General features: G+C 51.2%; 1 protein-coding gene across 2 annotated transcripts; it reads right to left on the reverse strand.

Annotated features, from left to right (window-relative positions):
• Window positions 1-8,167: 8,167 nt before the first annotated feature.
• On the reverse strand, window positions 8,168-12,425 carry TMEM247 (transmembrane protein 247). 2 transcript variants are annotated; one of them, XM_058667991.1, is made up of 3 exons: window positions 12,217-12,425; window positions 11,309-11,626; window positions 8,168-8,635 (listed from the first exon to the last, which is right to left on the reverse strand). In XM_058667991.1, exons 1-3 carry the CDS (start codon window positions 12,331-12,333, stop codon window positions 8,183-8,185), a joined length of 888 nt encoding a protein of 295 aa, XP_058523974.1. In that variant the 5' UTR covers window positions 12,334-12,425; the 3' UTR covers window positions 8,168-8,182. The 2 variants fall into 2 exon arrangements, with proteins under 2 accessions (XP_058523974.1, XP_058523975.1); XM_058667992.1 differs by having other exon boundaries at window positions 8,168-8,518; window positions 12,217-12,424.
• Between the last annotated feature and the right edge of the window lie 2,795 nt (window positions 12,426-15,220).

The raw sequence follows: 15,220 nt of genomic DNA on the forward strand, positions 1-15,220 counted from the left end.
GATTATATTTTGCCTCATGAAGATTTGTAATAGAAATGAACAAAACCTGAGTCCAAGATATGCTGCCCTAGAAGGGGGGTTATAGATTTAGCGGCAGGGCAGTGGAGAAAATCTTTTGAATCCAAGAAGACTTTTGGAGATCTAGAGCCTCCTGAGCAGCTACCCACTCATTCTGCCTACGCTCAGGACCCACGTGTCCTTGACTTCATTTCAAAGTCATTTATCCATGGCTGGGCTGCACGGTCAGAAGCAGAGGGAGCCCAGGTAGAGAGGAGAGAATTTGTTGTGAGCAGTAAAACAACACAGTTCTTCCCTGAGGTCCCTCTTCACTCTTTTTCCCCCCTCTGGATCTCCTTCTCTTCCTCTCCCATCACCATGGCAACTAATGATGCTCCCTCCTTCTCTTCCCTCTCCAGCTCCCCAGACCTCACCAGTGTTTGTCTGATCAACCCTGTGGAGCAGCTGCCAGCCTCGCCCCATCTCACCTTCTGCCTCACGCAGCCTGGGCCCCCACCTCACGCAGGCCAGGCCCCCACCTCACACAGCCTGGGTTCCCACCTCATGCAGCCTTTTCCCACCTCATGTAGTCTGGGCCCCCACTTCACTCAGCCTGGGTCCCTGTCTCATGCAACCCGCACCCGCCCCCCATCTCATTTTCCTGCTCCCAGGCCATGCACTTTCCTTAACCTTGATGCAGAATTTTACTGAATTCCTGTTTCCCTTCCAGAAACTGCATGGAAATTAGATTTTTGCCACTCTAACCTGATTTGAAATGCATTTAGAGTTCTGTCTCTTGAAACACCTCAAGGTGAGGCAGTTTGCAAAGCGAAGAGGCTTCTGTGCTCACACATTGCCTGGGGCGTGCCACGTGCTTTCTTGCACCTGAGTCTGTGTTCATGGAACCCCGACACCTGGCAAGTCTCTGAGTGAAATGGAGACTCTCTCATGAAGGAAATTACATCCAAAGTTCAGAAACTATGAGCCGGGAGTCCTTCAGACATTCGTTTGGTATGTAGAGTGGTTAAAGAAAATTGAACCAAGGCCTGGTACAATGGCTTGATTGGCTAATCCTCCTCCTCCTTCAAGCACTGGGATCCTGTATGGGAGCTGGTTCATGTCCCAGCTGCTCCTCTTTCCATCCAGCTCTCTGCTTGTGACCTAGGAGAGCACTGGAAAATGGCCCAAAGCCTTGGGACCCTGCACCCACGTGCGAGACCTGGAAGAAGCTCCTGGCTTTGGATTGGCTCAGCTCCAGCCACTGTGGCCACTTGAGAAGTGAACTAATGGATAGAAGATCTTTCTTCCTGTCTCTCCTTCTCTCTGGAGATCTGCCTTTCCAATAAAAACAAATAAATCTTAACAAAAAAGAAAGAAAATTGAACCAGCATTTAAAATCCAGCAGGAACCACATAAGAGACTGAATTCTGGATGCCCTTGAATGGAACCTGGGACCTGCATCTCCCAGGTGAAGGTGGGTGGGTTGCAGGTAAACAGAGGCTGCCTGCTTCGCTCACTGTTCCCTTCCTGTAGTTGTACCTGCCCAGTTTCCCTATTTTTAACGTATTTTTCATTTGATAGGCAGATTTACAGAGAGAAGGGGGAGACAGAGAGCTTCTGTTCACTGGTTCTCTCCAAATGAACCAAAAGGCCTGAGCTGAGCTAATCTGAAGCCAGGAGCTTCCTCTGGGTCTCCCATAAGGATGCATGGGTCCATTCTCCACTGCTTTCCAAGATCACAAGAGGGAGCTGGATGGGAAATGGAGCAGCCGGGACATGAACTGGCATCCATATGGAAGGGCACACTGCAGGTGGAAGATCAACCTGTCTGCCACTGCTCCAGCTTTATCTTCTTTAAACATTTTATTTCTATATTTTGAAAGGCAGAATGACAGAGAGGGAGGGAGGGAGAAAGAGAAAGACATCTTCTATCTGCTGATTTACTCCCTAAGCAACAGCTCATGCAGGGCTGTGGCAGGGCAGGCCAGACCCAGGTGCCAAGAACTCTCTCCAGTCTGGGTGGCAGGGGCCTCAAGTACCTGGGCCATCTTTTCCTGCTTTTCCCGGTGTATCAGCAAGCAGCTGGATTGGAAGAGGTACATCTGGGTCTTAGACCAGTGCTGGGCCCTACTGGTATTCATGTTTTTAAATCCCACCCTAACTGACTTGTTTTACAAGTCAGAATTCTCCTACGGGTAAGGTGTTTTATTTATTTTTACTTCCACTGTGCTTCCATAGTCTTCTAATTAAAAATTGTCAAGGTTTAGGCACTCATTCAGGCCTGCTGAGTTCCCAAGGGGCTTTGTGGATGGGGGATATAGAGTTGACCAGAAGTGGGTGCCTGTAAAAATAAACTGAAACAGTTCATTTTATCTGATCACCTGGCCTTCTATCAGGCACCTGCTCCTTTCTCAGAATAAGCCCAGGCCTGTTGGGCTTCAGAGAAGAAGTCAGGCATGGCTGATTCAAGAGGGAGACCCTGGGTTCAAGTTATGCTCTTTCCTGGGATGGGTGCACCTCATAGAAAATGGGAGTAGAGTGGGGCGCAGAGGAAGCTATCCAGGCATGAAATAGGTGGCACAAAGTGTGTTGGGCACGACACTGTACCCATGGGAATTTGGTAAAGGTGAGGTCCCTTCTCCGGAATCCTCCATAGGATGCTCTTGCTCATTTGGCTTTTCTCAAGCTGCTCTTATATCCAATGATTCTCCCTTCTTCCCTAAGCACTGATTGAGCTTTTGTGGTCTCCCTGTTGGCTCTCAGCAATGTGGTGGTGCAGGGAGCCTCACTATTATCAACTCTGTGTGCTCCAGAGCTGGATTCAGAGTCATATCTTAGGGGCAGGCAGCAGGTGCTGGGGTGGAGGGGAAGCTCCTGAAGGACGCCCACCCCCAACCCCTTGCTCAGCACTTGCCGCACGGCTTCCTGGTGGCTGGTTTCCAAGGCATGCTCTGCCCCAGGACCTTACAAAGGCTTCTTTGATGACAAGTTGGAGGCAAAGTGACTGTGTCATTTGATGCAAGAGGCTCACGGGGGTTAAAGCACGCTTTCTTCTCCTATTTTTGGGTTTTCTAGCCCGGAGGGGGGAAAATGGTCAGCTGAATGGGGCTGGGGCGGAAGCCAGGAGGGAAAGGAAATGCCACCAACTTGGAGACCTGGACTTGTGTTAGTTTCGTGATTAGCAGCTGGAAGTCCGGAGTGTGCCCTGCACGTTAAGAGCTGCCTCCTGCCCAGCCACACTCTGCTTCCAGAGCTGGGTGGTGTGCCAGGAGTCCCTTGACCTTCAGGGGACCTTGTCCATTACCCCAAACCTTCCCAAATGCACATGACCTTCCCCTCCCTCCTGCTGTAGGAGTGGGGACCAAGGACAACTTCTCTCGGGCTGGGATTTGAGAAGGCGGAAAGACATCCCTGGGCCCACCTCCATGGCTTATCCAAGAATAGTGCACAGGGACCCACACTCGGTTACTGCTTTGTTATCACCATAGTGGAATCTTAATATATTTAAAACAGTGGACCGTGCATGGTTCCTTGGCCTCAGGCCTCACACATTCTAGAACCAGCTCTTCCCCACCTGTCCCAGGTCTGGGAATGCAGGCCAGTGATTCCTCCACCTCTCTGCTCCTCTCTCACTAACACCTCTGACCCATGAATCTCCACCTGTGCCATGTGCTTGCACATATTGATCACACTAAATTGTCACTCAACTCAACGAGGGGCTGGCAGCTTCAACTTGTGGCTGTCTGCAGAGATTTGCCCAAGAATGCAGGCTTTTGGATGCCACCTAACTGCTCTCTTTGAGAGACAAAAATGTCTTCTTCCTGACATTACTCTGTTGCAGCGGAAATCTGTAAGTCTGGGTTGGCACAGTGGGGTAGTGGGTAAAGTCACTGTCTGTGACACTGGCATCCTACATGGGTACTGGTTTGAGTCCTGGGTTCTCCTCTTCTGATTTGGCTCCCTGTTAATGACTTGGGAAAAGCAGTGGAAAAATTGTCTGAGTGCTTGGACCTCTGCCTCCCACATAGGAGACTTGGATGAAGCTCCTGGCTCCTGGCTCCTGGCTTCCAGTTGGTCCAGACTTGGCCATTGTGTCCTTCTGGAGAGGGACCCAGTAGATGGAAGATCTCTCTCCCCCTCACTCTGTAACTCTTGCAAAGAAATCTTTAAAAAGAAATCTCCCTGTCCAAACTCCACTCTGGGAAGCCCACCAGCCCTCAGAGGTTGTTTAATAAGTCCTGGCCACCCACCTGCACCTGCTGTTCCTTCGGCTAATTAAATCTGAAGAAGTCAGACTCTATAAATTATGCAGTAAGCCTTGGCCAGAACAGCTTCAAAATGGAGGAGCCATACTTTTCTGCTATGCCCTGTGGAAAAATCCCATCTTTTAATCATGCTTAACCTTCCTGAAGAAACAGTGGCAACCCTTAAATAATGAATGAATGAATATTAGCAGGAGTTGCCCGGAGCTATAACACAGGAGCCAGATCAAAAAAGAAGACAGAGGCTGACAGTGGCCTAGGAAGTCTGGGTCTTTCTGGGGAGTCCCAGGTGCCAGGTGCAACAGCTGGGTTTCTTAGCAGCTCCAGGCAAGGACAGAGGCAGCAGAGGAAGAACCCAGGCAGGGGCAGGGGCAGGGGCAGTCCTGTGGAAGCCCTGGGTTCCCTTCCTGACAGTGCATGGGAACTTCAGCCACCTGGGCCTGTGTCAGATGCTGGTGGGAGCTTCCCCTACACTCTCACAGTCACACACCCATCATTCTCTCTGCCTCCTCTGCTGCTTCTTTGCTTTGAAGGTGAGAAAGTCAACCCTGGATACCATCTCAGGTCAATGAAAACTCACACTTGGCTATGGGCCTTTCTCATGTATTTCTACTGAGTTAGAGGGTATATCATTCAGAGCCCATGGAAGCCTGGAAGGTGTAACTGACTTGCTATCAGCCACTTACTAAAGTGGATTAGAAGCAGGAAGGGCGGAGAAGTGGCTCTGGAACCAAGCCTGCTGCCCCCCGCCCCAGTGTAGGTGTCAGCAGCCTCTCCAACTCACATCCCAGCCTTGGACTCAGGGCTAGACCCTAGAAGGCACCACTTGGGAAGCAGGAAGGCACCTCCCATCTTTCATACCTTAAGCCTCAAGCTCAGCCAAGTGCACCTCCATCGGGAGTCCCCCGCAGCCTAGAAAAGCATGGCCTTCCCGCTGTGGTGTGTGGTCTGCAGGGCAGTGTTGGGCCCTGCTCACACTGGCTACCGCCCGTGCTCCACCTGACTACCCCAGCCCTGTTCCGCATTCAGGAGCCTTCAACATGGGGGGGGAGGGGTGGTGAGCATGGTTATTTGTTCGTTTATCCCCTCTACTCGCTGCCCACCCCTCCTCCCACCGACCAGCAGAATCTTAATTTTCTTCAAGGCTGCCATAGCGTCTGGGCAAAAGGTAACACCTGAGATGCTCTGGAGTAGCCACCTGACCTTGTCTGACCAATGAGACGTAAGCACACAGTGGCTGGGTGGGGCTTCTTGGAAAGTGTATTAAGGGCGGTTTGCTGAGTTGGTGTTAAGGTAGCCGTGTTGACGACGGTGGGGGTTGATGCTGTTGCGGCAAGGGGGAGACGCAGGCTCTCTGGGACTTGGCAGAGCGGTTCCACGGACGGACCACTCGGTAAGTGAGGAATCTTGGTCTCCATGTGGGTAAGCCACTGAGGCTGGCTTCTTTTGCAGCTGAAAGCAACCTTCAAGCCCAGGCTGTCCGATACAGTATCTCTGTGCTGGCGGACAGGAGGGAAGCTCCAGGCGAGAGAGCAGAGTGGTTGGCGGGAGAGGTTGGAGACGGCCTGGAAGGCTACTTCAATCACCCTGGGCTCTGGGGAGCTCCACACCTTTGCTCTCCTCATAACAGTGGGCTGGCTTGTCCATGACACTCTCCTGGGCATTCTACGTAGCTTCCCTGGAAGGTTGTGACTTCTCAAGACAGGATCTTTAGGAACCTGGCAAGAGCCCATGCTTGCGGTCCGACCTGAGATGAGCCATGACCTTGTGCTGTCGGTTACCACTCGACACCTCAGTGTCCTGATGTGTGAGATGTGGGGATACCCACGTGTACATCCTGCGGTTTTGTCAACAGAGTTGCTGTGAGCATTCAGTGGGGTGCCTGTACCCTGAGTGCCCAGGAATGCCTGGAAGGCTGGCTTGTTGCCTGGTTAGCTGTGCTGTTCTCCTGTCCACTGTATCTTTGGTCCTCCTGATTGTTGGCTTTGCGTTTGAACCAAGACACCTGTATTGCATTTGGGGCGTGACCATGACTCGTGTGCTTGGAGGGTGGAGGCGAATTTCGTGGCTGTAGCTAATTGTGTGAGAGGAGACACAGGCTTAACCGCTCAAGGGAGTTAATGGAGTCTTTCTCTGAAGATCAGGAAAATGCCAGGTTTCATCTGGCAACAGGGGGACGGACTGAACTATCTTCCGGCTCAGACTCCCTATACGTGCTAACTGCGTCAGCAGGTAGGCCTTAAGCTTTTTGCCAGCCTCATGTCATCCTCTTTCACCTCCAACTCATGGATCAATTCAGATGCTTGTGAGAAGTCTCCCATAGCAAGAAGTTCTAGTACAGAAAGTCTAATGAGAAAAGACAGCTTTATTACTTCCATGTTAAACACCTGCCACATGCTATGCATGGAGGTGAATGTATTGAATCCTGTGCAAAATGAGAAGTTGCTCTGGACTTCAATGGCATCATAATGTGTTCTGACACTGAAATCCCCAGGTAGACTTTCTTCCCGTGGCTTCACTGAGCATCAGAGGGCCCAGGGGGACAGAAACACATTCTTACTCTTAAAGGAGAGCCAGGAAAGGGGAGGCTTCCAGACACATTGGGTTGATTGCACAGCTGTGTCTAGCCTCATTCGTTGGCCCCATTATCGCTAGAATAGTCTCCTGTATGGGTCAGCTGCCTGGGCTTCTGGGGGTCAGCTGACAGTTTGTGAGGTGTGTGTGTGTTGGGGGAGGGCTCCGGAAGCTGGTGGCTAGGGGCAGCTGAACTTTGTTCTCTATGAGCTGGGGGGCTTTATTTTGTACCTCCCTGTGGTTCCCCCGATGTTCCTTGTAGCTATTTTGGGGTGTATTTGGGAACTTGTGAACATTTGTTATGGACAACTATTTGTGTGAACTGGCGTGTTTGCTTTTGGGCTAGCTTTCCTGCTCAGGCTGGTAGATGGTGGGTGCAAAGGAAGGGGTGTGTGTGTGTGTGTGTAGCTTTGAGGGTTGGGTTGTTTGTGTCTACTTTTCTCTTCCCACTTTTCCAGTAAAGTAGCCTTGATGACTTCTTTGGGCCAGTTCAGACATTTAATTCCTCTTTCTATATTCCCTCTTCTGCCTGCCTCCCCCAAAGGATGCACTATAGTGCACTGGGAGAAAATCCCTTCCTACAAGGTCCCGAGAGGCCTGTCTTGGGATCTGGGAGCTCTGATGGATCCGATGGGGGGGTGTCTACCCACAGCCCCTAAGCCTGCATGGGTTGGGGGTTGTGGCTCTGTTCAGGTCCAGCACTACACAAAACCTTGTCAGAGGAAACACACTTGCAGGAGCTGAGGAGTCCCAGTGCTGGCACTGGCTTCCTGTGGCCACTGTGACAGACTGGTACGAGCCATGATTTCTACTCTGCCAGCTGTAGCGCTCAGATCTGAAAGGGGCCTGCAAGACTGGATTCCTTCCTGAGGTGTTAGAGAATCTGGCCTCTTCAAGCATCAAGAAGCTTTCCACCTTCCTTGACGTGTGGCCTTGCATGACTTTGTCCCTTGAGTCCACAGTCTCATCCACTCTCTCTCATCCCCATCCCTTCTTGTAAGGACTTTGAAGATGACATTGGTCCTTACCTGAACAATCCAGGCTCAGGGTCTCTAACAGGGAGGTAACACATGCATTCCCAATTCTGGGGCCTGGAACTGGAGCATCTTGGGGATAGCATGGCAGCTTAGCCCCAGGTCCACCACCGTCTTTCTACTCCCAGAAGACCTACAGACATGCCAGCTCAGCTACAGTAGGATTGTGTGACCCTGGAAAGCTTTGTTGTCCCGCTGTTCCCCACAGGTGCCCCTCCAACTGGCCACCTTCTTACATCCTCCTCTTAGGATACAGCATGGTGGTATAGGGACCCTCCTACAATGGGCCTGCACATGTTTCTTCACACTCAGATGTCATTGGCTGGCAGCAGAGCCCTCTTTGAGAGCAGGTTCTAACAGAAGGGAGGTACAATGTACAGGAGCTGGGAGGGCTGGGACTGGCTTGGATCGTACCCCCAATACCACTGGCATGGTGGTTCCCAGGGTAGAGAAAACAAAGAGCTGGAAGTAAGACCACAGTGTTTTAATCAAACAGAGCAAGATGGCGGCAATACAGAACAGGTAGTGCTTGGAGAAGAGAAAGAAGACCATCTCCTTGGTGACATAGATTGTATGTATAAAGATGAAGCAGTACAGGAACATGGCAAACTGGTTCTGAGGGAGGAGGAGGTCCTGGAGGCCTCCCTGGAACTGTGGGGGAAAGAAGACAGTGGAGCTGGCAACACCAGGGCTGCTGCCAGACTGAGCTGGGTTCAGTTCTGCTCTGTCCTTCCCTGCGTCTGCCCTCGGGCAGGTGGGTGTCCACACCTAGGGAAGAGGTAATAGTGCCCACTTCACGAGATCGGGAGGGAGACAGCTCATGAGAGCTTCCTGGGAGGTGGCTGGCACACAGGGGGAACTTGTTGTTACTGATGTTACTTCTTGAACCTTTTCTGACCCTCTCCAGACTGGGGCCCCAGACTCACCCTCCCTCATCTGAGTTACCCACGTGGCGCGCTCTCCCTGATGCCAGGTTCCATGGATCTGCCCTGATACCCCACCTAGTTTTTTGGATACTGGCCTGACAAGAGGCATTAGGTGTCAGTAACCCAGTGGCTCTCAAGGTATTGTACATGTTCCCATGAATTAGTCCCTGGTCCTTCAGCCCAGGGTTTGGTTTCCCCTGGGGACAGATGCCAAGAGGTCCTTAAGTCCCAAGTGCTCCAAGAGTATAACTTGGGGGAAAGCAGCTTGAATGATCTGGCTAGGTCTGCCTAGGAATTGCTCTTTTCTGAGATGTATATAATTGGGGTCCAGTAGACTTCATTTAACTGTAGAAAGCATGAATGTATATGTAAGGGGAATGCTGGTATAACTATGCTGAGCTATAGTTAGGAGGTCTCATGGCAGATTTTGTTTCTTAAAATATTTTGAAAAATTTTGCCACATTCGCTGAAAGCAGCCTCAGGCAGAGACTGAGATGTGCTAAACATACTGAAAGAAGTAGTTTGAATACCACAAAGTCCATCCAGAAGAGGGGAGCGCTTCTAAGCTTCAAGTTAAGCCAACTCCCTTATCTTTTAGTAAATGCACAAAAAGTGAAACACTTGTATAAACTCTTAGCAGAGGCCAAGGTCTTGCACACACTGCTGAAAGTGTCTTGTAACATGGGCAGGTGACTTAGGGAGGGGCAGCGAGAGATTCCAGTCATGTCACCTGCAAGTGCATAGCCAGGATGTGGGGGACCAGAGAGGAAACCCTAATGCTCTCATGGGACAGAGGGCCGGAGCTGTCCAACAGGGCTCCATGGGCTAAGTGTGTCTCCAGACCCACAGCCTCTCTGCTCCTTTTGCCGTCTACCTATGCTTGGTCTGAGGTGCTACTTGGGTGTAATGATTTTGGGAACAATAGGCACATGGGAAACCTTGAGACTTTTCAAAGCTACTTGTTCAGTCTGTGTGCGCTCCATCCTGACCACCAAGTTGGACACCTCTCTGCACCAACATAAATGTGTGTTTTCAACCCACCTTTCTGCAAACTTTGAAGTGCCCTTGCACACCATACCGTCTGATAAGGAGGATGACTTTCAAATGACCAAGGTGGAGGAAATAAGCTTGGGTGGAGGGAAACCCGAACCAAAGGCATAGTTCCAGCGCCATTTCTCTTCCAGAAGTCTCAGGCTCCAGTGAATTCTCTATTATCCAGGGATAATTCCCCAAGGGAAAACCCAAGTTTGGAAATGGAACTTATCAGAATTAGAAAATCCCAGGAAATATGCCAGAATTGAGAAATGGACAGTCTCCAGCTTTGCAAAATTAGGGGCTGGGGGAGGTGGACTCTGCAAATCACTCAGGTCACAATTAAGCAGGTAATTATTTTGTGAGCAAGAAAAAAAAAATCACTGTTAAGAAGCCAGCATGTGTTCACTGAGAACAAACCATGCAAAAATGAGCCTTGTCTTTGTTCCTTTGTTCCTTTGTTCCTCTCTCTCTCTCTCTCTCTCTCTCTCTCTCTCTCTCTCTCTCTCTCTCTCTCTCTCTTTTTTTTAAGGTGACTTGTCCATTGGAGAGAGGCTGTGGGTAATGCAATAGCTTCATTCCAGGAAGCTGTCTGGCAGTGTGTCTCATGCTAGTTTTTGGGTCAAGGTGGAGAAATGGGAGTGGGGTTAGATGTAATTTGAGGGTGCTGGCTGATGGTAGTGGGTAACCCCTGGTGAGATCTGCAGTGATGTTTACTTGAGATCAACATTTACAGCAGTGACTGGGATAAAAGACGGAAGGCGAGTTTCTCAGAAATGATCATGACTCAGAGTTGGGAAGCTAATTCGTTACAGTGCAAGTGAAAAGTGATTGCCCTTGGGTGGAGAAGTGGACCACGTGATAAGGACCAACATTTATCAAGTGCCTACCTAATGGGCTGGATTCGATACAAAGTGCTTGGCATGCACAATTTCTCTTTGCCTCACAACAACCACCCTGTGAGGTCCTCAGAGGTGTGCAGGGCTCAGAGCCCGGTCACGCAGCTTTTGAACCCAGAGCTGCTTGACTTCCTAGCCCAGGAAATCCTGAAGTGAACGGTAATACCTGGTGGGAGCTAAGTGCATACGCTGTATTACCTCCAGGGGTCGCTAGTATCCCCGTTAGGACGGGGAGCTGGACCCATTTTGTGAACTGAAGGCTGTTGGGGTAGACTACCAAGAAGGGCAAACCCACCAAGTCGCCACAACCCTGCGGGGAGGCAGCATTCGTGGATTGCCTGTGGTGATTGTGGGGGTTCACAGGCCTGGGTTTCAGGTTACCACTGGCCAGGACAAATTGAGAACAATGGAAGGTTTTGGAGGAGGTGTGGGCAATTTCTCCTTAAGCTGTGAAGAGTGCTGTTTGGAGGTGGAGACCTGTGGTGGCCCCAAGAGTGGATCTCGGCTCCAATCATCAGGACTAGTGGGGACACCTCAGGCAGCTGGCCCCTGGATGTACAGGGCGGAGCCCCCTGACCACCTACCTGGCGCACGGCCACCTGCTGCTGCAGCCTCTCCATGGCCTGCTGATGCTGCCGCTGTCGTTCATTCTCTGCGTGCAGGTACTTGAGCCGCGTCAGCTCAAACTCCATGCGCATCTTCTCCAGCTCTACCTCGGCCTTGGACTCCACCCCTGGGGCAGGAGCAGAGGTAGGGGCCAGCTCCACTGCTTCAGGTCCATCGCCCGCCTGGCCTTTGGTGGTGGGGCCAGCCTTGGGCTGCCCTGGGCAGCCTGCGTCCTCGCAAATTTCCATCTCCTCCAGGTGGTCATAGGAGGAGCCGGGCTTCAGGGACTCAGCCTCCTGGGAGGCGGCAGGAGATAATAGGGGAACAGTGAGAACTCGGGGTCCCCGCAAACCCCCTCCCCACCCTCTGGACAGTGAGTATTTGGAGGAGCTAAGAACAGCAAGGACCCACCCCGAGTTCATTCTGGAAGCACAGGTGCAGGGTGGGCCAGGGTTTGAGAGTGTTTGGAAGGAGCTGGGAAACCCACGGGGACCAGCGCCCTGGAGCTGCCCTCCATGGGATGTCAGGCTTGCTAGGGGTTTTCAGGTCTCCCTGCAAGTAACTTCCAGATCCCAACTTCTAGGCCAGCTAAACCCCAGGTCTTCTGGAAGGGGCTGCAGTGGGGAAGAGTTGGGAGAATCTCAACCCACAGGGACCTGTGGGATGGAATAAAGGGAGGCAGATCCCACCCATCCACAGAGGCAGGACAGGGCTGTACTGGGTGATGCTACGCAGGCTTTGGGTGTCTTCCCAGTCTGGCAGGACCCCTGGGTCCTGGGCATAGAGGGGACGCTGGTTGGGATGCAGGTCCCCTGTCCTTACTGTCTGTCCGGGACCTCACAGAACCCTGGCTGCAGGGTGGGCAGTGGGAAGGCAGCCCCCTTACCACAGAGGCCCTTGGCTTCCCTTCAGGCACAGGCTCTCCTTGCAGCGATTTGGGGAAGTGGGGACAGCTCTCTCCTGCGCCCCGGCCTTCCATCTTCTCCCTGTCCTCTGTTGCCATTCAGGGAGCCCCAAGGCTGCCAGCTGGACCCAGGGGACATCTTTTGAGGCACTGATGTTTGGCCACACCAGGTGTTGCAGCCTGGCCTCCATCACAATCTCCGTCCTCATAATAACCCACATTGTACCAGTTGCTAGGGCTCTTCGGGGGGGCTTGAGGGGACAGGGTGGGGGGCCCTCTCAGAGTGTGGGCTCAACCCTAACGACTACTTTGGTGAGGGGAACAGACACTTGGAACCCAAAATTTTTCTGATCTGAGATCCTTGCCCTGCCCCTGCTTCTCTTTCAAATGCAGAATGTTGGTGGGAGGGGAGAGGTGAGTCACAGTTGGCTCCTCAAGCCCTATTGCCAGTGGAGTACCCTGGATTTACCTAGGGAAGTCCTGACCTATAGTTTCTCAGAATGTGGTCACTTTGGAGAAGTCTATGTTAAATGAGGCCATAGAGCGTAAACAAGCGTTGTGGTGCAGGGAGTAAAGCCACCATGTGGGACATCTGTATCCCACCTTGGAGTGCTGGTTCTTGTCCTGGCTGCCCTGCTGACCCAACTTCTGCTCATGTGCCTGGGAAGCAGCCGATAGTGGCCCAGGTGCTCAGATCCTTGTCATTCACATGGACAGAGTGCAGTTCCTGGGCCCTGGATTCAGCTTGGGCCACTCTGGCTATTGAAGTGGAAGAACGCCGTGCTTGCTCTGCTTTCAAATAATTATATAAAATCTTATATATATATATATATATATATATATATATATATCCTCCTTTAAAAGTGAGATCATTAAATTAATACTAATCTCTGACAGTTGTGCTTATAAGAAGAGTAGATTTGGACAAAAGTGTGCCTTAGGGAAGAAATGGAGACAGCTATCTATGAACCCAATAAAGGCCTCGTCTTTGGCTTCTCTGGGAAGCAGAACCAGCAGAGCTGAATTGTGTAAGAAATCATTGGATTCTGCAATAGAGGAGACTGAATTTCATGTTTTGTCTGCAAGCCAGAACCCCAGGCAAACCAGCAGTGTGCCTTCCAGCCCAAGTCCGTAGAGAGAACCACGAGAGTGGACAGCTGGGTCTCTTCCTGGGCTGGGAGCAGCTTGTGTTTGAGATCCTGGGGTTGTGCATCCTCAGGTTGCCCTTTCCCTGCCTCTGGGCCCTTCAGAGTTTCCATGGTTTGGATGGGAGACTGGGGTCTCCCCAACTCTGGGCAGGGCCAGCAGCTTTGCCCACCCCACCGTTTCTGAGGCTCATCAGAAACATCTTCAGACACCGCCAGAGATTGTGCTGACCAGGGAGTGGGGTGCCTCATGACCCAGGTGAGCTGATGCAAGACGCAGATCCTTCTGCCCTGGCTTTCAGAGGGTACCACCATGCCCCATGCCATGGGTCCCTGAAGCAACCCTAGCAAACTCTCGCTCTGGGGCCAGGCTGGGGGTGTTGCCAAGGGGAATAGCTGAGATTGTAAAGCTGGGGTCCTAGTTGACCATCTGCCATTCAAGAAAAATCTCAAGCAAACATTTTTTTGGTAGCTGCAGGTGAGTTTGCCCTTGAAGTCCAGCTTTGTTCCTCTCTCACAGTGTGACCAAGGGAAAGTTATTCTACCTGTTGGAGACTTGATGTATTCAATGGAAAATGGGGATGATGATGGGGCTAGTTCCTTACAGTGCAGTGTTGATGTGGAAGTAGCAGAAGGGGCTCAGGCTTCTGGCCCTGCAGGACCTAAGCAAGTGATAAAGGTCATGATCATGCAAGTGTGTTCCTCCCTGGAGAGGGAGAAAGGATGTTTACAATCTACTCTGGGTTCTTCTTGCAAACCTCTAGCCAGACAGCGGCTGGCAGTACAGGGCTCAGTGTCCAAGTCCCTCACAGCTACATTGTAAGGTGTCACTTCTGCCTTGACCGCTAGAAGTCGGATTGCCAGATAAGTGTAGGAGGCCTGGTTAAACATCAGTTTTGGATATTTACCTTTTAGTGTAAATAGATCCCAACAGTTGCAGGAGACATTTCTACCCACATCTGTTTTACTCATCTGGAACTTAGCTGTGCATCCTGCATTTTTATTCATTAAATCTGAGGATCTAATGAGCAGAGACCTTTCCAAAGGAATAATTACATATAACCAACAGCATTTAAAAACATGGAGAGGCAGGCGTGGACTAAGCTGCTACCAAGGGATGCTGGTATCCCAGAGGACTCATCAGAAACATCTTCAGTCCTGCCAGCTTGAGTCCTGGGTGCTTCACTTCTGATCCAATTTCCTGTTCGTGAACCTGGGAGGGCAGACCCGGCTTGAGTTCTTGGCTCCTAACCGGTTTGGAGACTTGGAGAATGAGTGAATCATGAATCAGTAGCTGGGATATCTCCCTTTCCCTCTCTGTCACTTTGCCTTTCAAGTAGACAAATCTTAAAAATAAGAACACCGAGTACTGGAATGTATAATAGGTGCTAAGGGTGGTTGTTATCAGTTATCAAACAACCGTGAAATCTCTGTCCTCCAGTAATAAATGCTTGTTCAGCTCACATGTCTGCAGATCCGTGGATTGAGGCAGCATTCAGCGGGGGTTGGCCAAGGCAGCATTGTTCTCCAAGTGTGTGTGTGTCTCGCCTCCTTCCTGGGAACAGTGAGCCAGCCTGAGCGTGCTGTCTTTCAGCAGTGAGAGAAGCACGAGAGAGTGGGGAACCAGCCCACGACCGCTCCAGTTTGATACTTGTATGCACAGATTTCGGGTTTGTTTTTAAGAGTTTTTTTTTTTTTTTGTATTGGAAAGGCAGAGTAACAGAGGAGACACAGAAGTCTTCCATCTGCCAGTTTACTCTCCAGAGGACCTCAACAGCCAGAGCTGAGCTGATCTGAAACCAGAACACGAGAGCCTCTTCCAGCTCTCTCTCTCATGGGTG

Source organism: Ochotona princeps, chromosome 8, assembly GCF_030435755.1.
Source record: "Ochotona princeps isolate mOchPri1 chromosome 8, mOchPri1.hap1, whole genome shotgun sequence".
NCBI classification, from domain to species: domain Eukaryota; kingdom Metazoa; phylum Chordata; class Mammalia; order Lagomorpha; family Ochotonidae; genus Ochotona; species Ochotona princeps.